The sequence below is a fragment of the Rhea americana genome, unplaced genomic scaffold (genome assembly GCF_003343005.1).
Source record: "Rhea americana isolate MKP2758 unplaced genomic scaffold, rheAme1 scaffold_74, whole genome shotgun sequence".
NCBI classification, from domain to species: domain Eukaryota; kingdom Metazoa; phylum Chordata; class Aves; order Rheiformes; family Rheidae; genus Rhea; species Rhea americana.
In genome coordinates, this window is record NW_028186912.1 from 531,521 (window position 1) to 556,421 (window position 24,901).

General features: G+C 35.7%; 1 protein-coding gene across 4 annotated transcripts in view; it reads left to right on the forward strand.

Moving 5' to 3' along the window:
- AP3B1 (adaptor related protein complex 3 subunit beta 1) overlaps positions 1-24,901 on the forward strand; it is a 143,879-nt gene that overhangs the window by 8,509 nt on the left and 110,469 nt on the right. For 2 of the 4 annotated variants that reach the window (XM_085322106.1, XM_085322107.1), the window contains exons 2-6: positions 3,962-4,037; positions 8,012-8,086; positions 12,706-12,801; positions 15,020-15,180; positions 20,785-20,851. In XM_085322106.1, the coding sequence (XP_085178232.1) occupies positions 3,962-4,037; positions 8,012-8,086; positions 12,706-12,801; positions 15,020-15,180; positions 20,785-20,851 (475 nt within the window). Of the gene's footprint in view, positions 1-649; positions 823-3,961; positions 4,038-8,011; positions 8,087-12,705; positions 12,802-15,019; positions 15,181-20,784; positions 20,852-24,901 lie in introns of those variants that run through there. The other 2 variants (XM_085322105.1, XM_085322108.1) reach the window with 2 other exon arrangements.

Genomic DNA, 24,901 nt, shown 5'->3' on the forward strand with positions numbered 1-24,901 from the left:
AAGTTATCAGATTAGGTTTCTTTAAGCCTAGTTTTACTCCTGAAGCAATAGAGCTTATGTTTCAGTGATCTGTAATATGCACCTAAGTTCCTAGGCTACAGGTACCCTCAAAATTTGAGGAAGAAAGAGGGAAAACTATTGATGCAGCTGGATGGTTGCTTGCATTATCCTGAGTTGCTGGCAGGTGGACATAAATGATAAAGACATTTGTTTAAGTACTGAAGAACTGTTACTTCAGAATAACTAATGAATATAGAAACATGGACTGTGAGATTCGCATTTATAATTTCTATTTTAAAGGGTTTTGCTTAAGGAATTGAAATTTCATTTAATCTTCTTAATGCTCAGAAGATGAAAATATTGCTGTGCTGTACAATAAACTATATTGTGAAAGACTGAAAAGTACTTGCCATTACCATTGTTAGTTGAGGCTGCTGATAAGTGTTGTTTTTGGAGGGAAATGACCTTTGAAATCTACATAGAGTATTTGTTTATAGAAGTTAAAACAGCAAGGGAGTGGGTCTCCTGYTAAATAAGAAGTTTTTTGAATAGACCTCAGTCTCAGCAGGCAAGCTTGGCTGACTGCATTCTTTATTTTTTTTATTCTTTATTTTTTTTATTATTATTTTTTAAAATTATATTTAAAAGAATGGAACAAAATTCTGCAATGCTGAGTAAAATAAATGAAGTTTCTTGCACTATTAAATCTGCTCTTAAAGGAGGGAGATTTGATGTTACACTGAAACCGTATTTGGGTGTAGAAGAAAAAGGGCTTGCTGCTGCTGATGATCCATATGCATTCATGGAACAATATTTTACTCTGTAAGTATTTAATACTTGCTAGTCTTAGCTTGTAAGTTCAATTAGAAAAGTAGGAAACTATAAAAATGACAATAGTTGATGAAGAAATTAATTTCCAAATTAATAAATCAGAACTTCCGGTTTCTTGAGGTTTAAAAAATATATATTTTCCCCATCTGCTTTGCTCTTAGAAAAGCAAGGCTGGCTGTAAGCAGATCTTAATCTCATAATTTCTCCAGTTGATATCTTCTCTGTTAAYATTTCAGAATAGTTTTAATTGCAATACATGGTAAAATATTTTCTGTRAGCAGTTAAAAGTACATTTCATCCTTAAATACTTTTTTGTCTTTATGTTGYCTTGGAATGCCTTTATATGCCTTAAATTTTTTTAGCTTTGTTCCTCACCACCACTCTTTCCCTCCCCGTGCCCCCCCAGTAATTTACCGTTCTGTGAGTGCCTGCTTTTGTCATTCCCAGCTACTGGGAGTGACTTCAGCAGAATGTTTAGTTATTAGTGTCTCTGGGTGTGCACTTGGATGAAGTTACACAGCACAAAATTAAATTTTATTACTCAGTCCTGTAGGTCAAAACATTATTTTCAAATTTTCTATTTTGTGATTTGCAAATYTTGTTGATATTTTCTCCTTTTTACATTTTATGCYTAGTATTTTCATTAGTAAATATAGTCCCAAGCTTGATTCTTCAGCAGCTTCTCTGTGGTCTAGTGTTATCCGTTCAACATATCTTTATTTAAATTTCTTTACTCAGATCTTTATCCATTTAAATTTTTTCATTAATCCTTAATTTCTGTATGAAGTAGAAAGGATACTATATGTTGTTCTGAAATCAGGAATAGTTAGACCAGGCTGATCTCCTTTCTTTTGAAAATTAACTTATAAAAATAGTTGCTTGGTTGGTTKTGCCAAGTAACTGAAGCATCTGTCTACCAATCACATGATGAACTAGGTGATCACAATTTAGTAACATTATTCTACACTTTACCTTTTGCTGTTTCCATCTCAATTTCTGCATGATTAGGTGAGGTAATGTTAAGAAACTGGAAGCAGGAACGTAGAAGCGGAAGCAACTTTCTGGATCAAGTCCAGTCTTCTGTATCTTCAGCAACTGCATTGCATAGTTCCTTTTATAAACTAGGTTTGAACATTAAGAATTAATTTTTTTAAAAAAAGGGGACATTTCCAGGAATAACAGTAAAATATTTTAATAGTTTGTAAAGTACTGAAGCAGTTGAGAAAGTGGAATGTTTCCACATCTTTTTTTTTTTTTTAAAAAAAACACACCCCAACCCAGAAACAGAGAGAATTTAAATACTATGTTGTTAAGTGAAGCCAAGGCTCAGAGCAGGCCATAGCTAATAAGAYGTTCAAGTATTTCATGAAACACTTGTTTTTGAAAAAGTGCTTAGATTTCAGTTGGAAGTTGCATGCAAGTCTGTTTTCTGAAGTTTTGCATGTTTTTCTTTAATTAGAAAAAAATGTTTTTTCTCTGGTTGTAACTGTGTTTTTGGGGATATGTTCTAATGTGTGTGGGCAATGTAGATTCCCTGTGGGGAGAAAAAAATAGCAGCAGTAGGGGGTCTAAAGATAGAAGAAACAAATTTAACCTGCTTCAGAGAGAAGAATTCCTTAACTTGCAGTTATGGAATGTAATGAAATACTAATTCTTGCCTATTAGAGTAACTRTCTCTTATAAGTAGTTAAAAGGCTGTTTAATGCTTTATGAAGCTTCCTCCCTTAATCTCAAATTTTTAATTGTTAACTCAGTGATAAATTAGAGTATTTTTAAAATTTTGTATTCGCCTCTGAAATCCTTGCACTGGATTTCCATGTTTCAGCATTTGAGAGTTCACAAGGTTTGTAAACTTGTTTTTCAAGCTCTTTGGAATTTTGCAGGTATCTTTTCGTGGGTCACTGTGCAGTTTGCATTTTTAGTATACTTAAAAGCAATACAGAATTTTTTTAAAAGGCAGTTTCTTCAGAATCTCTTTTGTAGGTTTTTAGAGTCTACAAATGCAGTTCACCTATGTGAATARATTGTGATCTCTTTGCCATCTAAAAAGCCAGGCAAGTTTAGACTTTAGGTTAGAGATTGCTAGKGAGAAGCTGTACCTATGAGAAGACATTATCAAGTTAGTATTTTCATGTCAGAATGTTGCTTCATCTGTAAAAAGTATTTAGACATCAGATGTGTGTAACCATGTGGCTGTAGAATAGATGTACTACAGACATGAGGTTTTTSATTCTGAAGGTAGTGAATAGAAATCTATAAACCAGAAAGACCGGAGAGAGATAATACAGAATGGTCTCAATTACTGTTGGAATTCACAGAATGAGTAAGGTTGGAAGGGACCTCTGGAGATCATCTAGTCCAACCCCCTGCTCAGCCTGGTCACCTAGAGCATGTTAGACAGGGTTGCATCCAGGTGGGCCTTGAAGATCTCCAGAGAAGGAGACTCCATAGTCTCTCTGGGCAACCTGTGCCAGTGCCCTGTCACTCTCACAGGGAAGAAATTCYYCCTCAYRKTCAGGYRGAACTTCCTGTGCTTCARTTTCTGCCCAYTGCCTCTTGTCCTGTCACAGGGGACAACTGAAAAGAGTTTGTCCTCATTCCCTTGACACCCTCCCTTCAGATGCTTACACACATTGATAAGATCCCCCCTCAGTCTCCTCTTCAGGCTAAAGAGACCCAGCTCTCACAGCCATTCCTCAYAGGGCAGATAATTCAGACCATATCAAAACCCGCTATCAGGCTTTTTAGTGGTTTATGTAAGTTGATATTATATTCTAACACAAACATGTCAACCTCAGGCTATTATGTCTGGCACTCTCTGAAAAAAGATGAATGAATAATCAGTTCAAGTTGAACTGTTATTTTTCCTCTAGACTTCAACCTTGCAGCCAAGGGTTTGGCTCATAGTGGTTTAGAGTTGCAAACTCTTGCATCGTTGTTGGACTCTGATAGGTTCTGTTACTAAATACTTCATTATTCTAGGCCAGAATGTTAACAAAACTTTAAAAATGGGCAAGGAGGAGCACTGCTTCATTTTGAGTTGCTGAAATGATTTGAGACTATAAAAATGGTATTATGTTTTTATTCTATATTTTTTTTAATTGATACTTTTTCTATATTCCTACCATAGAAATGAAGACCTAAAGCAAATGTTGGAAAGCAGTAAAGATTCTGCAAAGCTGGATGCTATGAAAAGAATTGTTGGGGTATGCAATTTTTCTTCTCCTTTGAATGTGAATACTGTTTTCRCTTAACAAATTCTGTGCTAATTCAGCATTTGAATGTCTTAAATGGTATTTAAAAGCTACTGTGAAGTACTTGATTTGAATTTTTATATTAAAATTTATATATTTAAAAGTATATAACTGTATGTATTTTGATGATAGTTGTGTAAGAATGCCAATATGTATATAAACTATTTCCAGTAAATATACRTGTGGACTATCACTTAAGGTGATGAAAAGATGGTAGTGTATCATTTTATATGTTGTAGAATGTGGGTGGAAATGTGCATATGGTTTCTCCTCCCACTTCCCTCTTCTCTGGAGTTCCAGAGAAAAGAGAGCACACCTGGTGTCATATGAAGCTGAGGAGTAATGTATGCACTGGCTTTATAATGGTGCATGATCGTTGAGGGTGGGTGGATGTGTGTGTTGCCAACACTTTTACAAAGCTTTTAATTCTCTTGGTTTGAGTTCCTGGGGGAACATCCAGTGTGAATGTCTGTATGAAAAACACCTTGACAGAGCATAATTACTGTTCAGCATCATTCTTTCCCCTTTAATCTGAATCAGTTCTGCCAGATGTTGTATGTTACTAAAGGAAGCAGATTTGGCAGATAGGTAGTGGAAGGCAGAATGATGACAAAAGATCTGTAGAGCAGCTAGAAAGAGGTCAGGATGAGTGAGTTCTCATGGATGGGATGTTTTTTCCAGAGATAAAAGGCTTCCTTTAGCCTTTAAAGTAGAGGAAAAGGGAACTCCATTRTCAGGGTATTGTTTAAAATGCTTCAACAGAATATTCATTTACCCTACTTCTGTATTTATGGAGAAAGCTGTCCAAAACARTAATTTTCTTACTCTTTTAGTAGACTTAAAGATGTTGCGCCTTTATTCCTCCATATAGATGCTGGGAAAAGTACCAGGAAAACACTTTTTTTTTAATAGCTTTTTGTGCTGCTTTTTCCCCTTTTGAGCTGGATTGCAAACTCTCTGCTGGAGAGAAGGAAATTCATTGCAAACAAACAAATATGTCCTGCAGGCAATGACTGTTAGGCATATAATTTGCAACATAATTTCAAATATAGGAGTAGTTTCTTGTTGATCTTTTCACTTCCTGTCTTGTATGAAGCTTTGTAAGGCTACTCTCAACTAAAAGTACCTACATGTAGTTTCAGTATGATCAAATAACAAGTGATGGTTTTTCAGTCAATAAATTATTTCATGTTTCCTGCTTACATGCATAAAATCTTATTTCTTGCTTCCATGTCATAATCCCAGTCTGTACAAGTTTAGTAGCAAAATCGCTGTTCTAGAAACAATTTGAAGTGTGTATATAATACTAAGAGTATTTGACTATATGCATGAAAACAGTATCTGGTATTTCTATTTAAGACCTGCTGCTGATGTTACAACAATCGAGRTATTCTTGTTAGTATGTGAAACCTGACCTTTCTCCCTTCTAAACGTCTCATCTAGGAAAAATCTCAGCAGAATTTCTCTCCTTCAGAATTTCAGGGTTTAGATTTATGAAATTAATTCATGTGCCTAAGATGCCACAGCAAAGTTCTAGTCTGTCTGTGTCTGTCCCTTATTTGAAAGAAAGGAGATGAGAGAAGAAAAAAAGCTCAGTGCACCCTGTCGTATGCACAGCCCAGACACCCRATATTTTTCTGTGCACAGATGTAGTGTTTCTTGCAGAATGAAAGCTCCTGCTTGTGCAGGAGCTTTAGTTAGGAGCTTTAGTTATATAAGACTTGCCACAATTGGAGAATGTCTAGGCACAGCAGCAAAATCAACATGATAGACCTTAGTCTTGGAAAGGACCATTATGTTCTACTAGTTTAATGATCCATGGTCTAAGAAGGATTGTGCTAATCATTATGACTTAATGAGTCAAAATACAGCCTTTTAAAAGACCCTAAATACGTATTTACATGGTACACTGAAGCTATTATGGTTGGTCAGTTAAATAATGCAAGTAATGTGTAGATTTCCTCAATAGAGGGTAACACTAATTTTAATTTAAAGAATCATCCTCATTTTTGAATAACTTCTGTTACTTCAAGATGTGGTGATAATAACATGCTCTTCTATGATACTTCAGTGCATCTTGTTACTAAGTTCTACTTGATTCTGATCATGATGAAACTGGCATTTCTTATAAAGACCTCAGTCCTGATAGCAGTAGTTTCTTTTAGATTTTTGATTAAAAATCTCAAACCCATACCAATACCATTTAGTTTGTGACTTCCTGTACTTACATATAGSTGCCAAAAAATAAAATGGAAGCCATTAATTCTGTTAAAATGGAATGTTATGTTGGATAGCTGGTCTCCTTCAGAAGGTTCAGTGATAGTTTAAACTTAACTCCTTATTTTTCTTTTTAGCTTCTCTTTTTCTAACTTTCTTGCATGCAGTTTGTAAAACATTGCCCAGTTTCACATTTTCTTTCCCTGCCTTTGCTGCATGAAATCCAAGTTCGTTATGCCCTTACAATGTTTTTACCAATGAGATGTATATTCTGAACTTGTATCTCTTTTATATGAAGTTTGATCAGCTATGTAAACTTGAACCATGATGAGGATGGGAGATTTTTTTTTAATAGTGATTACATTTGCAAAACTCTGTTTTTCTGTGTTAGACCCCTGCATGTTTGATTGTCTTTTTGATCTCTTGTCCTCTCCAATTAGCTTAACGTTTGGCTGAACAGATCCTGGCCATGTCCTTAGCTGGGGCTGTTGTGTTCTGAGTCCATATTCAGGAGTATCATAACTTGAATTATTGGCAGACATGCTGTTATAATTTTGATCTGAGAGGAGTGAGTTGTACACTTTAAGTATGGGTTGAAGTATTTTATCCTTTTTATGTACTTGATTCTTACAAATAGCTTCCTTCTTTAAAGCTGTTCATACAAGGGATAAAGCTAAACTGAGTTTTGTTATACATGTGCTCTTATTGGGAGAACAATTTTATTTCCTTTACTGTATGCCCTACTTTCAGATGTTTCTGTGAGATGAAATATGTAAACTCTTTTATTTTAAACAAGCAAAATCACGCTAGAGGCGTGACTAATTTTTGCTTTTACCTTTGTTCATTTTTGCTCTGTATAAACACCTCAGCAAGGTCTTTTGTGTTTAACTTGTTATGGAAACTAACTTTTGTGGTTTTGGTTTAAATGTGATGTCTGTTTGATACTGATTTTTGAGTTCTATTGCACACTAAAATCATATTTGTGGGAGGAGAGCAGGACATCAAAATGTATATAACTTGTCTCCTATAATCCTGGTTTGAACTAAGCTTGCTCCTTTTTGCAAGCAGATTTCTAAGCTAATGGTGTTTCTTCTTTTCCAGGAAGGTAGCTCCCAAAAACGAATGCTGCAAAGCTTTTGGAATGAGCAAATTTTRTATTTTAAAGCCATTTTAAAAACACTTAAAATGGTTTACAATATGATATGGTACAGTCCTTGCTTCTCTGAAGAGAGGTTGTCAAGGGAATGAGGACAAACTCTTTTCAGTTGTCCCCTGTGACAGGACAAGAGGCAGTGGGCAGAAAYTGAAGCACAGGAAGTTCCACCTGAATATGAGGAAGAATTTCTTCCCTGTGAGAGTGACAGGGCACTGGCACAGGTTGCCCAGAGAGACTATGGAGTCTCCTTCTCTGGAGATMTTCAAGGCCCACCTGGATGCAACCCTGTCTAACATGCTCTAGGTGACCCTGCTGAGCGGGGAGGTTGGACTAGATGATCTCCAGAGGTCCCTTCCAACCTTACTGATTCTATGATTCTCTACTATATTACTGTCTAGCATTCAGTGGTTTTGTCCTATAGTTAGCACCCAATGAAGCTTGGCTGTCAATAAAAAATAAAARACTTTATCATCAATTTTATTTTGAAATAAAGGAGAAACACAGATTTGGAATAATGCATCTCTTTAATTATTATTATTATTATTATTTTTAGATGATTGCAAAGGGAAAAAATGCTTCAGAACTGTTTCCTGCTGTTGTGAAGAACGTTGCCAGTAAAAATATTGAGGTATTCCTGTAGCTTATTAGACATACTGTTATGAAARATCCTTGTTTATGATAATTATATCTAATTGTGTCTGTGACTTCATCTTAAACCATGAAATAGCTGTGTTTTTTGTTTTTTTTAACTAGATCTTCTCAGAGTCTAAATTCAGTGACAATGTTATGGAAATTGTTTAATGTATAAGTATGGATACCTACTGGTGATTTGGTTTGAAGGGAGTAATAATTTTATTTTACATACAAAAACAAAAGGGAAATAGTTTTCAAGAGGACTGATTAGAGAAAGGAGGTGTTTAGGAGAACATGGTGTTAATTACATTTTTCTGAGGAAAGGCACTTTGGTGTATTCTAAGTGTAATGTTACCTGCAAAATTTGAATGGGGGTTGAACTACGTTATATTTGAAAGTATCTGTTGCAGATCAAGCCTGAGAGGAAAGAGTGAGGGGAAGAGGTTCTCCCTCTGCTAGCTGTGTATTATTCTTCCAAAAATGGAGTGTTTCAGCATTTGGTTTACTAAAATGGCATGATTTTAACTTCATTAAACAAGCTTCTGTAAGTTTCATGACCATACAAAATATATGACAAATCAAATTTGTTTAAAATTTTGTTCCACAAAATGTGTTGATTCTTCAGTTATTAAAATACAAACAAATTCTAAACTGCCGATGAAAATGCCTATGATTAGAGAAGACTTATAAAAAAGTAGCTTTCAAATTTCACAATCTTGTCAAAAGACAGGACTATTGAGATAAAAACAGGTACCATCTTGAGCTGTGAAGAAACTTATGCTTAGATGCATTGTAACCCCAGATCTCTGGGTTACTTTTGAGTATCTTACAAGATGTGGAGACTTGTAAGCAAGACCTTATGCACAATTTACCTTTGCATAAAAAGTCTTATATTTTATTGCTGGTATGTACAGTAAGGGGGATGGACCTAACATGTTTGTTTTTAGGCTAGGCATTAATATGCTCACCACTCTGTGAAGATGCGTGGAAAAGTATCCACATGATAGAYTGGGTGAAAAAGATGAGGAATTTTGGCAGGAAGTCCTGTTTGCTATTTCACTGTGAAAGACATGGAACCAAAATGCTCCTTTCTGTTGTGAAGCTACTTCCTGTGTTAGGATTACTCTCTTACTTATTTACTTTGTATGAAGAATTATGAAAGAAGTGATATGAAGAAGGGACCTACTGGAGAGCGATCAAACTTCCTGTAAAATAGCTGGATCCAAAACATCTGTGATAAGAGTTAATTTCTTGAGAGTCAAGTTGCTTGACTGAATTTATTCAACTTATGCTAAATTGCATGATTTCTTTTTAATTAGTAGGAGAATTATTTAACAAGACTTCCATGGATGAAACACTAGCAGAAACATGAGTTTCTTTCTGACTGCACACTATCTTCTTATTTTAGAAGTATACTTACTACTTTTTGCCCCAACATTAGGGGTTAGACACACAAGGTAGCTTGCYTCATAGCTTTTTCTTCATACTGAACTAGAGAGAACTGAACTAATTTCAAGTAAATTCAAGTTAAGAATGGAGACTGCATTCAACTAGAATGTGTTTAAGATCACAGGCTTGCCACGTGGCTTGAGAAATCAAGACCGAAAGCAGCATCTGCATTGTACAATGGAAAACTTTTATAAACAAATAACAAATTTGTCACTGTAATGCTCACTGCCAGTACTAAATGGTGTCAGCTGTAGTGCAGAGGTGCCAGATTTATAGTTGCCTTGACAAGTGAAAATCTGGATGAAAAGTCACAGTTATAAGTTTGCAGGTCAGAACTGCATAATGACTGACAAGTGGCAGTTTGAGGATAGCGCAGAGCAAGCATGCAACTTTATTGACTATATTCTGCCTCACAGGAACATAATCATGGTAGAATGCAGGGAATAGTTGTTTGAAGCACTGCACTTTAAGATGGCAAGTTAACAGATTGCATACTACAATTCTTACTTCTGCTCCTGTAAAACATGTTTTTCAGCCRTCTGTTATGAATGTGAACAAAGAAGTTGCTTTTCCCATGGCTTATGCCACAGAAGATTATATATCCTGCAATAATGACTTSAGCAAACCCCTACCTCTCCCTATTGTGTTGCGATATAGGATGTCACCAACATACCTGTTTTTTTTCTTTATATTGTATTGATAGATAGACAGAGGCAAGTTACACTCTAATTTTAGCTTTTAAAAAGTTGTTCTTATTTAGCTATTACTTTAAAATTGTTTTGCTTTTTCTTTTTTATGAAACAATGCATATATTTGCCTGAAGCTAAATACTGAGTTGTGGCAGGTTGGTATTTGGGATGCAAAGATGACAATATCAGAGTCTTACAGAACTTACKGTATTTAAATACTTTTAAAGACATTGTGAATACATTTTTAATAATAGGTGATGAAAGGTGCAGAGAATTCTAGGTGTTATTTTAATTTAAGATAGGAAATAGTGGAACTGGTCAAATATATTCTCTTCMCCTTTAAATTTTATGTACTGTAGGTCTGATTTTTGAATCATTCGAAACTTTGGACCCGAAAGGAATGCCTTAAAAAGTTTTCCTGAAAAGAGTGCTTATAAACTTATAAACTTATTGATCTATTAACTGCTATTAACTAGCAGAAAACTTCTCCATTTGTATTTAATAGGCCTTTTTGTTATATTTTAAGTAGATAATTATGAGTTCAGATGTCTTCCTTTATCCAGTGGTTAAAGTTCCCTCATAACTTACTTTTCTGCACTTTAGCACTAACATATGCCTGTGAGAGGAGGAGACTGTTAAACTGAAAAGATATCAGAGCATTTGGAAAAGACAGCTGACTGATTTCTCTCCTTTATCAGGATTATTGGATGAAATTTAGGTCAAAATGTAACTACCCTTAGAGCCAACCAGTTAGCGCTTCTGGCTCCCAGATACCTTTATCATGATCCAGTTYTGAGGGTAGTTTTGAAATTACTAGAAATTACTTGGAATAGGTTGTCAGATTTTTAGTATGCTGATCCTCATGCTGTTCGATTAATTTGTTTTGCCATTTTTTGTGCGCTCTGTAAGAACTCTTACAAAAATCTGTCTCCTACAAATTGCTATGATGCAGTAGCATAAAATGCATTAGTTTATCTAAGTGACTTTCCTGTCCAGAAATGGCCGCTGTTTTCTTTTAACTGTGCTTAATGCCCTGATAAAGGGAAATGGAGGTGAAAAAGCAGTAGAACACGTTCATTTGCCTTAAGAGAAGCAAAGGGCATCTTATTGTTTACAGAAGTGCCTTGTGATTTTTATTTTTTATAAGTACACACTGCCCTCAACTTGATTATGTGCATCATGTCATTGCATGGTAAGGATACAAAAAGTGACCTGATAAGCAATTGGTGGTATAGAACAAAAATAAGTCTTGGTCAATAACTCATGGAGTTTGATGTGCTTTTATTGATAAACTAATTAAACAGATCTGCCTGTGTTCCTCAAGCCTAATATGCCCCTGTTATGATTAGTTTTATAGAAAGGAGCATGTCAACATTGAATGAAGGTAAATGATAAAAGAACAGTGTAGTCACGAAGCCCTAAGTGCTTCCATTTCTAGTCACAGAGTGGTTTCAAGGAAAGGAGGCTTTCTTTGCACACCTGCAGTCATTCAGAGCATAGGCCTCTTGTGGTCAATGTTGATTGCTGCTTGTCTATAGCTGAACAACAAATAATTTAGGGTGGTGTAACCTTCTGTGATTTAATATTATGCTTTTTGCCAGAACTGGCACAAAGATGCATCTTCTGATAGTGGCGGTAATTATAGCACAGCTGTAGTTGAGGGTGTCTTTCAGAGTTTCCATTATAAACCCCAATAATCAGTTTACAACTCATATGTAAAAAATGCCTTCAATGCTTACTTGACACATAGTGGCCATGAGGGGGTAAAATTAATTAAAATGAAAACTCTCCTCTCCCCCTCCCCCAAATCATACTGAGGTTTTCTTAATCTTTGAACATCGCATCCTTTGTGGTAAGCTTATGAATGACTGCGTCTTTTGAACGTTTGTAATCACGCAAAGGTGTATCTAATACCCTTTGCTTTTGTACAAGGCACAGATAGAAGTGGTCGTTTAATCAGAGTTAAGTAGTGTAAGTTACTGCCCTTCAACTGGAAATTAAATTCACTTTTGGATGTGTTAAAGTAATTGACTTTGAGTTTCAAGAGTAAAGTAAAATGGGCCTGTTGAAATCCTTGGCAATTGCAGTTTAGCCTAATCTATGCCGTTTTTTCCTAAAAATGGATTAGGATTGCTCAGGTGGTCAGTTGCAACATGGCAATTTCTTAGATTATTCAAATCTCTATCTACTAATATGTAATACCAAGCAGTACTCTATTACTAGTCTTCATCTGAATCTRTGCTTAATTAGGTAATTTTGCAGCATCTCAGGATATTTTTATTACAAGATTTACAATAAATCATAAGACATTTGAGAAGACCATTTTGATATTATCAAGCATGTGACTATTCCAGAGACAGTGATTTTTCCATTCCTTCAAATAATAAAATATTGATAAAAATGTGCGATCTAGAGCTCAGTTTCATAGAAAACCTAAACTTTCTGATAATGATGATTTCTGTGTTTCTGTTTTCAGATAAAAAAACTTGTATATGTCTATCTGATGCGTTACGCAGAAGAGCAGCAAGATTTAGCGTTGTTGTCCATCAGTACTTTTCAGCGTGCTTTAAAGGTGAGTACCTTTTAAACAGCGTTTTGTGGAGAATTCTGAGGCGATAGCACAAAAACAAAAAGATCTGTGCAAGTTACTCTGGAAAGCTAAAGCATGTAGGTATCTGTAACTGCTAAAGCAGTCTCAAGTTACATCATTTACAGTTTTTTGTGCTGCCTCAAACCCTAGAAAGCAGCTAAACCTGCTTGAAATAGAACTGTTTCACTAAAGTAATGCAGCTGATTGGTGTGTGTAGGATGGAGACCTAGTTATTACCCTAAACCAGTTGTTTCTTCTAGTTTGTGTAAAAGATGCTTATGTGTAACAGAATTAGAACATAAGGAAAACCTATGTTACCCATATTAAAATATTCAATGTGTAGTGCATATTACTCTTAATAAAAAGTACCAAAGAAATAACATTTTGTACTATTTTTTTTTCAGATTAATGGGGAATGGGATTAGAGCACAAAAGCCAAGATTACCTTTGAAGTGTGACTATGGAGATTTAGAAAMATTTATTAATTCTTTGCCTTTAAGTTTGGCCATTTTTTAAAAAATTAAAAAAAAAAAAATTCTGCTGTACCTTGCAAGGCCAGGAGAGTAAAGTCAAGCCAACTATTAATGTTAGGTTTGTCTGGGTTTGTAATTAACTTCTGTTGCATCAATAATCCAGACTTTACTTCTTGTCAGAAAGTGTGTTGCAGTCAGAGCACCAGGTATGCAACACTAGAAGCATCCCACACTGACTAAAATATTCTGCCTCTTTCCTTCTACCTTTTATTTCAGTGCCATAGGTACTACATGTTTACYATCTGTGACTGTCATGAAAAGCTAAAATTTTGTTGAACTTTCTAGTGAGAGCTATGTAGAGGGAACATGTCTCTGATATAACTTTTAAAAAACTGTGGATAGGAACAAAAGAAGAGGGGATAGCTCAAAGTTCTGGCTGTGAGTAACTCAGTGGTGATACAGCAAGGAAATAAAATCTAAGCTGAATGAGATTTTGCAGCAACTAGAGAAATTTATTAAGCCAAACATAAAATATAATTGAATTTAATGTGTTCTGTTCAGTTTTTGTATGACTGTGCTTCCAACTTGGTAATGAATAATATAACTCTGGGCTTRCTTATGTGTGTGGGGGGGACCCCCCACAATGATCTTACTAGATTTTCTTTTTTCTGTATTATTTATTTTTTTTATAAACTTGTGTAATTGGAGATGAGTTTTGGCAATACTGACGAACACAAGACTGTTTTTCAAAACAACAGTCAAATTAAGTGGTTTCACCATCCAGGTATTTGTGCCTAGAAGTTACTATAAATTAGGAATTTTGAGAGCTTAGGTAAATTGGTTATTAAGTAGTAATAGTCAAAAACCTGTGTTGCCAACTCTCAAGCCTTGATAGAAATGTTCTTTGAACAGTGGCCTTCTGACAGGTAGCACACTGAATTAATGCAGCCATATCTTCAGTTTTCTAGATTTTAGAGGATTTAGTGCTTGGTTAAGCTTTCCTCCTCTCCCCCTCCYCCCCCCACCATGTGTCCCAAGTCAATGGTTATTGTACCAGTTTAGCATAACGGTGCCTCCAAGTGCAGCTTTTTTGTGCTATTGTTGGATATCCAAACTCACCCTAGCATTATGAAGGGAGGCAGAGAACTTAGAGCAAAGAAAGGTAGGAAATAGAAGACAATCTCAAAATACTAACTTAAAAATCTTGCATGTTCTTTACAAAATCTATTTTGTTGCCAGCTTTAGATTGTTTTGCAGTAAAGAGCAAAATGGATGTGTAGTTAGGAAGAAGTCGAGTAGGAGCGTCACAACAGAGAACCACATGTGCATCTGCTAATTGATTTAAGTAATAAAATTGAGACAAGTTTCTTTCAGAATACCTGAATTCCACAAAAGACTTCAGATCATTAAATAAAATATTAGTCTCTTTTAGTCCATCATTTTCATAGTTTGCTTGGATAAGTGCACTATGTTAATGCTTTCCTTTGTAGATTTTCATAATGCTTGCTGCTTCTTCCCTAACCAGGTTGATGAAACTTTATTGTGTGAAGTTTGGCACGTTTTCAAATCCCTGTGGCCTTAAGCTGAAAGCTTGACTGATAGTAYGAAAAGGGGGAGAAGGTGGTTTAATGTGCTCTCTCTAATTAGCATAAATGCTACAGAGGATTTAATGATGCATTTCCACACTTGTCTTTTTTCTTCTCTTCCCTTCCCTCCCATTTTTTTAGGATCCTAATCAGTTAATTCGTGCAAGTGCTTTAAGAGTTTTATCCAGTATCCGTGTGCCAATTATTGTTCCTATTATGATGCTTGCTATTAAAGAAGCTTCTTCTGATTTATCTCCTTATGTGAGGAAGAATGCAGCCCATGCAATCCAGAAACTATACAGGTAAGTAATTCTTACATGTGTTGAAAAGCAGTTTTAAAAATCATTGTGAGCTTTGTTTAATAACACAGAGGTATATGTGTGTGTATTTTTACAAATATGATATACATATATGCACACACGTTTATACACATACATCTCTGATCTATTTCTGAAGAAGTATAAAGAATATGTAGACATGCTGTCACCCAACTGATTTAGTGAGAGTTTAGATACTCTGGAATTCTTTATTCCCCAATTACTACAGTAAATATTTTCATACGCTTTTTGCCAGCAGTAGAGATTAAGAATATGTACTGTCTTGTATGAAATGAAGACACTGAGTACTTTGGGTTTTCTTTTTTAATCATTACGGTCTGTTTATAATGTCTTCCTGTAAATATGGTTTTGTTGTTTTTGAATATGATTCTTTACTATGTGGTAAGTATTGCATTTCTCTGTCCRTTGCAGTAGATTTTGGCAAATTCTTACGAGGGTAAGAAATAAAGGTATCAAGGGTACACTGTAAATTTCTTTTTTTTYCYTTTTTTCTTCTCTTCAGTAGCAAGTGATATAGCTAAACTATGTTGTTGTTGGGACAGAATATACAAAGTAGAAAAAGAAAACTGCTAAGAGGAAAGGTGCGGAGAGGCCATAGGCCATTGCTTTTGGCAACAGCCTGTGTTTCTGTTGAATTAAAGTGGCTAGGAAAGTGAAGACTTGGAAATGATGGACTGGATTTTTAGCTTAATAGTAGGCCTTGAGTTGGTTTAGTTTGAGTTCAGTTTCTTCTGTTGAAGTGAATTATAAGGCTGATAATGTGATTTCATCCTAGTTTAGTGTATCTTAGTGACTATACTGCATTTAAACCTTGCAAGTGCAAGGGCTGAATGCACTTTCATTGAAATATTCTGAAGATACTTTTGTTGGTCTTCTCTTCTGTTTTCATATTTCAGAACASATAGGTTCAATGTAGCAGCTTGTGCTTGATGCAGCCTGCAGATCACTTATTTGAATTAAATATTCCTATTTACTATATATGTTGTCCTGTTTCCTTTTTTACTTCTAAGGAGGAAGAGAGCATATTACACACTATGAAAACTGAAAAACTATGATATGTCAACATTCACTTGCAATACATGTAACAGGAATGCTTGTTTATGTTATTGTAGGAAGTCTGTGTCTGAAGAGTAGCACAAAGTGTAAACAAGTAAAATAGAGAAACTGATATACTGCCTTTTGCTTGTATACTACCCTCACTTGTTCTGGTTGCTGGCACCACAGGCACATGGGTCCCTGTGACTCTGATTTTTGACTCCAGTTGCTGGCACTTAGACTTTCATGCACACAGAATAGAGGCTCCCACACCTTGCAGACGAGATGGACTACCCTGATTGGGTACAGGGCAAGGTCAGACAAGGGTACTGACCAGCCACGTGTTTATACTTGAATGGCAACTTTTTTCCCATTATCCCCCTGTTTTCCCACTCTCTCTCCTTCCCAAACCACTCTGATTGGTTTATCCTCTAAACATCTTATAAGTCTTGTACAATCCCAAAATGCCCTTCCCTGTATCCCATAATAAGTTTCATAGCCATGTTGATACTAACACAGCTCAATCTGAGAGACTTCTCTTGAGAGCCTCTCTTGTTACTCGCTATGATGAGTGTCTCCTCTAGCCAGTGAGCCTGGTGGCTGTCCTGGGACAGCCTTGGGAAGAGCCAGGGCAGGGGCTCCTTTTTGCTGACTGAGTTGTTGGGGTTCCTCTGCCTGTCACTTCCTTAGGTATTCCTTTGTGTGAGTGGAGGTGGACCTTTTATGAGTTGATCACTCTCATGAAATGCCCCAGGGATAACTGGGTTACTGAGGTTCCCCTACCTGCTTTTGTTCTGAGCTCATTCGTGTGTGTGAAGACCAAGCTTTTTATCAAATAACTTAATAAGAGGAAATGACTCTTAAATTCCTTTGTGCTGTTTGACTAACTCCTTTTTGTTAGCACTTGATTGAAAGATGTTTCCAGCACGTACAAGAAATTTGGCCTGAACTATTTTCTATATGCAGTATATCATATAATAATAATAGCATATGTAATATTCATTATAACATTAGCATATATAATATATTAACATATATAATAATAATATAACAATAACTGTTTGAAAGAGTTTGGCAGTAATGACAGTCTGTGCCAACAAGGTGCAGCAGTATTTCTGTATCTAGTCAACAGGATAATCCAGAGAATCTTAATTTAAATTGATTCTTATTCTGTTTCTTTGCTTCATTGTAGACAAAGTTTTATTTTTACTAGTACAAACTGAAGAGCTTATTGATGCAAAAGTGAAAGATGCTGAAATCTAACTTAATTCTTAAAAGACCTTTTATTTCATCCAATTATCCAGATATGATTACCTCTTTGACTATAACTTGTATTTTTCTCTATTTGTCGTTCATATCACCTATGTGATATCAGTGGCCAGATGTCGTAATCATTCTTGCAAATATCTAAGATAAAAAGTTTATTTCCAACAGCACAGTCCAGAGAAACTGGCCACACTCCCTTCTAGTTCACATGAATTCTTCACTGGCAGTAAAATGGACATGTGGCTTACATAGTAATTCCTCTCTGTTTTCCCTTGTAATGAAAATAGTGTTCTGTAAAGGTAACCTTGATGGTTTTGAGGGACTGTACATTATTCACTTCACACAAACAACCTAGGCATCGTAACAGGAGTTTTCAAACTSTTGTAGTTGCAAACTCCACCTTACCTGAACTAGAGTAAACTTCATCATTAGTTGGGAGTCATAACTTTTAACAATAGTTAAAGTGTCCTTGGTAGTAGGATTTGGGAGCTGCTTATAGAAAGCATGTGAACTCTTATTATTTTGCGTTCAAAATTTATTCAGTACAGTGTCGTATCTTGTAGTACTGGTTTACCACAGGAATGGGGGGGGGGGGAAGTACAGTTTTCTAGATTGTGTGAAGAAGCTACAGTACTCATAACTGATGAAAGAGGTGGCTCAAATTAACCTGTCCACGGGCAGGAACAGTTGGCTCGCCTGCAAATAAGAGTCTTTAACAGGCAATTTCAGCAGACTTTTCAGCAGGGATGACAACTGATAGCTCCACAATTCAGTGATAAAAAATATATACCGTTGGCAAGGCTGTCTCTTGGTCTATTTGTAATAAGCAAGAAGTGTCAGAAGACTTGCTCTGTAGTTGGTCAGAATTAGAATTCTGCMGGGAATGGATTTTTGATTTGAAGATCAGTCAACAGTTTATATACTCCTCTACGTCCAATTACCTGTCTTCTGAGAGAGTTTGAGCAAGAAAAAGTAACAGTTTATTCTAATAGTGCCTATATGCTCCAGTTACTTCATGGTTTCCGTAACTTCTCTACCTGTTTGATAGTTCTGCAGTTTACTTACTGCTCCAGTCAGACTTCTTGATGTAGGTTCAATACTCCAGTCTTCCTTGTGTTCAGTGTCATGGTGTTTGGATGGATGTCTGACCTAAAAGAGCTTGTTCATTAGTGGTTCAATCAATCCTAACAGCATGAAGCTTACATAGCCAAACAGAAAAGATGTCAGGCATAGTGCGAACAGCAACATTTGTGCCCTATGCAATCAACATTACTGGATACATTGGAGTAATTTTATCSTTGGAAATGTCAGGTCTCTTGCTTATTTCACTTTGAATGCACTTCAAAGCTATTAGAATCCTCTGTCTATCCACAGAGAACTCTACTGTGTCCTCGCACTTAGTCATACCAAAATTGGGAGAAGGACTTTTTTTTTTTTAACAGTCTCATCATTGCTGTTGATGGGTACCACATTATTACTAACAGGTGCGATAATGGGATCAGGTCACTCTGAGCTCTTTTGCCTGTTCTGCTTTTTTTTTCCCCTCTCCAAGAGTTCTGCCTTTCTTATTTTAAAACATCAGCAAAGAGGAGATGGAGGAGTGGGAAGAGCCCTTACTGAATCACATCCAAAATTTTAAATTAGTATTTTTTTTAAAAAAAAAAAAAAAGCATAGTAATAGTAATTCACCTCTCTCTCTCTCTCTCTTTAAATTTTATACCAATTTTGAAGATTTAAAGGCATGTTAGACTTCTGATTTTTTCCTCTGAAGGTTTTGGTCTTCTGCAGAAGATCCATGACACTTGATAAAAAACAGAAGTTGTAACAGGAGATTATTGTAGAAGTACCTATGGAACTATGTGCTGGTGCTTTGCATGTGTCCATGGTAGTTGCTTCTAACAAAGGTTTACATTATCCATTTAGCATGCTCTAGTACTGCTAGGTATCAGATTTTTAACAAAGTAATACTCAACTAGATACTYGCTTTGTGAGTCTGCAGCTGGAGATGACGTACTGTGCATTAGGACAATTCATCACTCTATTAAAATTGAAGTGCACAATACTGACCAAGTGCTTCTTTACTTATCTTTGTAGTATCCACATTGAAATGAATTTTCAAAGATGTAAAACTACTTATATAATCTAAGGCCCGTTGGGCAGGTTTAGCTCAGTTGGTTAGAGTGTGGTGCTACTAATGCCAAGGTCGCAGGTTCAGTCCCCGTTATGGGCTGTGCTGAGGGTTGGACTAGATGACCTTCAGAGGTCCCTTCCAACCTTACCATTCTGTGAYTGATTGTATGATCTGTATAAATGGCTCTTTGAACGTGCTCAGTCTTTTGTCTTTTCTGCCTTTGCTTTGGGTTCTTCCATGCTCTGTAGATCCATGATGAAGAAGCAACTGGAATGGCAGGTTGGTCCTTATCTACTCCTTGTATCTTTGGTATGGTACATGAGAAACATAAGAAGCAAGTCATACAGTAATGAACGCTCTGGCAAAGTTTTCTCTGCTCTTCTTTTGAACGTACAGAGGGACAATACAAGGATAATTGTATTTTTTTTTTCTTCTGGCTTTACTGTTTATGATCTTTGTACTGTCCTGCATGTTCAAAAGGAGGTTCTTAAATAGTCTATATTTTTCATCAACTTGCTCATCAATTTTGTATATATACACTGGAAATAAGTTTCTAAACTATGAATTCTAGCACTTCTGTCTAAAGGGTAATGTAAAAGTACATTACTTGCAACTTTTCATCAATAATTAGATACTAAAAGTACAATTCTGCTCTGGCCTGATGTTCATTTACCATTGAATTATTTCCTGTTGAAGTGTTCTGCTACAGGAGCAGTGAGATCTTTGTGACTTAACATCTGAAGCTCAGGCAAGGTTTTTCTTTTCTTTTTTTTTTTCTTTTTTCTGATGGGTTGGCGTCTATTATTTTTTTCTTAAAATCCTAAAATCTTTGTAGGAGTCTAAGTATTAGGATTCTTTTTTTTTTTTTATTGTCACACTAGTTATGCATGTTTTGTAATCTTTATAACTTTGTTACCTCATTTCTGTAGTCTATGATCAGTTTTTATTCAGTGAAGTTCTTTTAATATCAGTTATTTAGAATGCTTGATTTTACTGAAAGTAGCTTCTTCAGCACTCTTTGTTTCCAGCTTGTGTCTAGAGGTCAACAAACCTAGTCTCTCAATATCTGTGTATCTGACCAAATATGTAAATRGAATATTGAAGAATAAATTGCCCTTTATTTTTTTTCCTTCTAGTCTTGATCCAGAGCAAAAGGAAATGTTAATTGAAGTGATAGAAAAGCTTTTGAAGGATAGAAGTACGGTAAGTGACAAATGTTGCTAGACAATAATTTTAAAGAGTTACACTACAGACTGTCATGCAGCAGTACATAATACACTTGCCTAACCCTTCCTGATATACTTCTAAATAGAGCTCTCATAGTATATTTGTTCATTGTACTATGGATGTAATGTTAATCATTTCCTTTAATATGACTGGTAATTTTGCTTCTGTCACAGGATTTTATTCTTAATCTGTGTTAATGTTTTCTTTGTGTATGCTTTTGTTTAAACTTAATTTTGAAATTGACGTTTATATGATATGAATCAATGTACAGGTATCTTCATATAGACATTTTTTCATGACAATTTCAGATAGCTGAATTGTTCCTATTTGATTATGAGATTGTAAGAATAAATTACTTCTGTATGATGCATAGTATTCTTGTTGATGTCAGTTAAGTGTATCACTTAACCCATGATATTTACAGTGCATATATTTGTTTGTTCTTGCAAATTTTCCTGCTTCCAATCTGGTAGGTAAAACTGATGTTCAATGACAATCTCAATTATTGTAGATGTAATACTCCTATTATGTTTTGCCTGCCTTATATAGAAACAGGATTTCTGTAAATTCATATGAACTTTCTGATGTGTCTTAATGGTCAGGAGTACACAATCAAATATTTTTCTTTCTGTATCCACTGTGAGCAAGTATCACAAGTCTAAGTCAAAAAGGTAATTCAGTAATGATGTCTCTATCATCTTCAGATAGAAACAGAGTTGTCAATTAAAATGTTTCTCATGTTCATGTTCTCGTTCAAGACTAATTCAGTGGATGTAGTGCTTTTTGATTAAATGGAAGTATTACTGGATATCAAATGGTGTGTTGATTTGTCTGCTATTAGCCCAGTGTTTCTTTATAATGTATAGAAATATATCTTCTGTTTTTCTAGTAGAGTCCAGGTGTCCAGTAAATAAGTGGTGGTGTTCCCTAATAAACATCTAGCAGTTTCCACTGAAAGGTTGCTGAAGAAGAGTGTCACAGCTTAATGGCTTGGCAGACAGTAAATCAGTTAGTTCTCCTGACTGCATTCATGCTTGACCTGCGCTCATTTGTCGGAGGCCTTTATACTTCTGTGGAGTTGCCCCCCAGTGGTTCTTTGTGTATTTTCTTTTTGTGGTTCATGCTCTTGGTGTGCATGCAATCTGTGAATGTGAGATTCAATTCTTCATACCTGTGGAAGCAGAACAGACAGAGAAGCCATGTCTGTGTCTTTCCATTGCTGGTGGCAGGAAAATGAAATCCTTGCATTTTCACTCTGTTCCCTAGTCCTTATTGCTTAGTATATGTGATTAATTGTTGGATAATTTGTCATATGCTTTAACAAAAAGTTATGGAGAAAAATGTATATAGTAGATATACATGGTGGTCTTCCTAGCACACTGCTCCCAGCACTTGGAGATATTTACAAGCTTAAGCTCATTACTTAGTAAATGCCATGATTCTGGTGCCCCTGTGACACTGAATAATGGACAGAGGACATGCTATTTGTGAGGACAGCAATTGGAGTAATAGCCAAGATCATGCTGKTTTTTTTCTAAACACATTCAAGAAGCTAAAAATGATGGTCTAGAATCAGATTTCCTGGACCTTTTCAGAAAAGCCTCCTTGGAGACATAATATGGTAGTTGCTGCAGCTTTTTTTCCCCCTCCAATTCCTTTTGGTCTTTATCCTTACAAGGCCTGATTCCAACCCGGGCTGAGACAGCTCCACTTTGAGAGTTTCTTTTTCAAGAAGCAATTATTATTCCAGAAGGGAACAGTGCAATGTGTTTTCAGGAGTCTCTGAATTAAACCCAAATATTATTATRTGCACTTTCACCCCAACTCCACAGCTTGTCATGAGCTAAAATGGATCCGTATTTGTTTAATCATTGATGGTTTGTTGAGCATGGAAAAGCTTCAGTTCAAGTAGTCGTCTTTTGCCATGTTCCACTAGATGTTCCCTCAAAGTCTCAAAATTTACTAACAGAAAGCCTAGAGTGCAAAAATAGTTTTATTACCAGATAGATCCAATTTAAATAAGCTCCTGCTCTCTGCCTCTAGGGAACATAGCAGTTTGCTCATAGTGTGGGAAACGATTGTCATTTTCAGCTACTGCATAGAACTTAAAAGTAAAGAGATGCAGCCAGTTGTGGGGGTTGTCCTTATACACAGGTCATGTAGGCTAATTTTAAGTCTTGCTCAARTTCCTCTTGAAATTTTTATCATTTTGAACTGCTTTTTGTATTTCCCTAGGGAAACTACATTTCATACACTTGGAGTTTATAAGGGGGAGGGCAGGGGAGACCAAGCTCCTCCTGCATACGGAACAGACTAAAGCTTTTGGGTAACATTTTGCAGTCTTCAYGAGGAGTTATGCGTTGTCTTCACAGGAGATTTAGGAAGGGGTCCTGAGCTGTAGAACAACAGCATATGAATTCTTGTCTTGAATACCTTTTTGAAATACCTGTTAATGGTATTTCTCAAGTTTTTGCATTTTCTGTTGCCTGTTGGACGGTGAGGTGGCCTGAAATTTGTAGGGCAATTATGTGCAGCCCAGACCATGTATTTACTGGACAGTCTTTGGATTCCTGCAGATCAAYTGCACAGAAGCTGTTTCTATGTATCGTATTACTTATCAACTCCTGCTTTTCAGGTAGATTTGCCTTGTGTTTGATTGTCTTAATCTGTTGTCAGCAGGTGGTGGAGTTTGGAAATTGGTGGTATTTTCATTAAATAGTCGCTTTGCAAGGGTAGGAGGATCTTGGTGACTGTTTAACAAGGGCTGCTGAACATTAAYGATCGTCTACCTTCTTCTCTCCCTCATGCCCCATGGAAATGTCAGTTTAGTTTTGGCATTTCTCTGTACTTAAAAGGCCAATAAACCTAGAACAAGCCACAGGCAATGCATTGTATATAATACCGGGGGTAGGGGGAACTCCAACATACAAATGGATTAAGATCAAACACTAATCATTCTAAATCTGATTGTAGGGGTAGTGTAGTTATCAACATTAGTGATAAATGTAACAATTAAGAATACTTGGTTGGTCAAATGATGTTTGAGCACTCAGTTTAATAAAAAATATTTTTATACAATTTGTTCCTTTTCTATAACCTTCTGACCTCATGTATGTTTTTTTAAAACTTATTGACAAAATTTCTACATTAAAATGACAGGAATCAGCTACTAAACAGAAATGCTTCTAAATTTATGCAAAGCAGAACTTATTTTATAATAGAACATACTGCTGTGGAATGGGAATTTTACTAAAGTAAAATGAAGCCAATTTATCAAACTGCCAAATAAGTTCATTTGTTAAGTTTTAATCAGTGGTAAATTTTAATATAAGCTGAGGTTTACCACTGTAATTATACAAAACAATAATAAATAAAAAAGTTAATCATATCTATATGCATAACAGTGCAGCATTAAAAAAAAAAAAAAGGTAAGTTTTCCATGTCAGTACTGAAAAGAATCTTGTGCTTCCTTGCACAACTGACTTGAATTTGTTGGTCCAAACTAAACATTCCAGAGTCTAAAGTTGAGTATCAGAAGCTGCAATTAAAAAGAAAAGACAGAAAAGGGGCCTGTAGTTTTYCTGCTTTATCAGGTTTTAGTCTCAATATTTTGTTTTTAAATCGGGAAACTTCAAGGAATATCCATGTTTACCACCACTACTTTAAGTCTTGATTTAAATATGATTTTGGAAGTATTACATGTTTTTCAAAGGTTATTGCATTAGTTCTAAGGTTGTATATTGAAAGACTTCCTTCGTTGATGCATGATAATTCTTTTGGATGAGAATGTAACCATGATCCTTTGATTTCGGCTGGACTACCTCTATAATGGTTACTTAGTATATCTATTTTTTTACAAACACTTGCAGGATTGAGACTGAGATTAATAACTTGTGTAATGGAATATTTTTAGAATGAAAAATATATTTAAATCTGTAAATGTGTACATTGTGCAGTGAGTTAGACTTAGTTTAGCTGTTCTTACCTTGGTTGTTGGTTTGACTTTTGGGCTTTTAATACAACTAC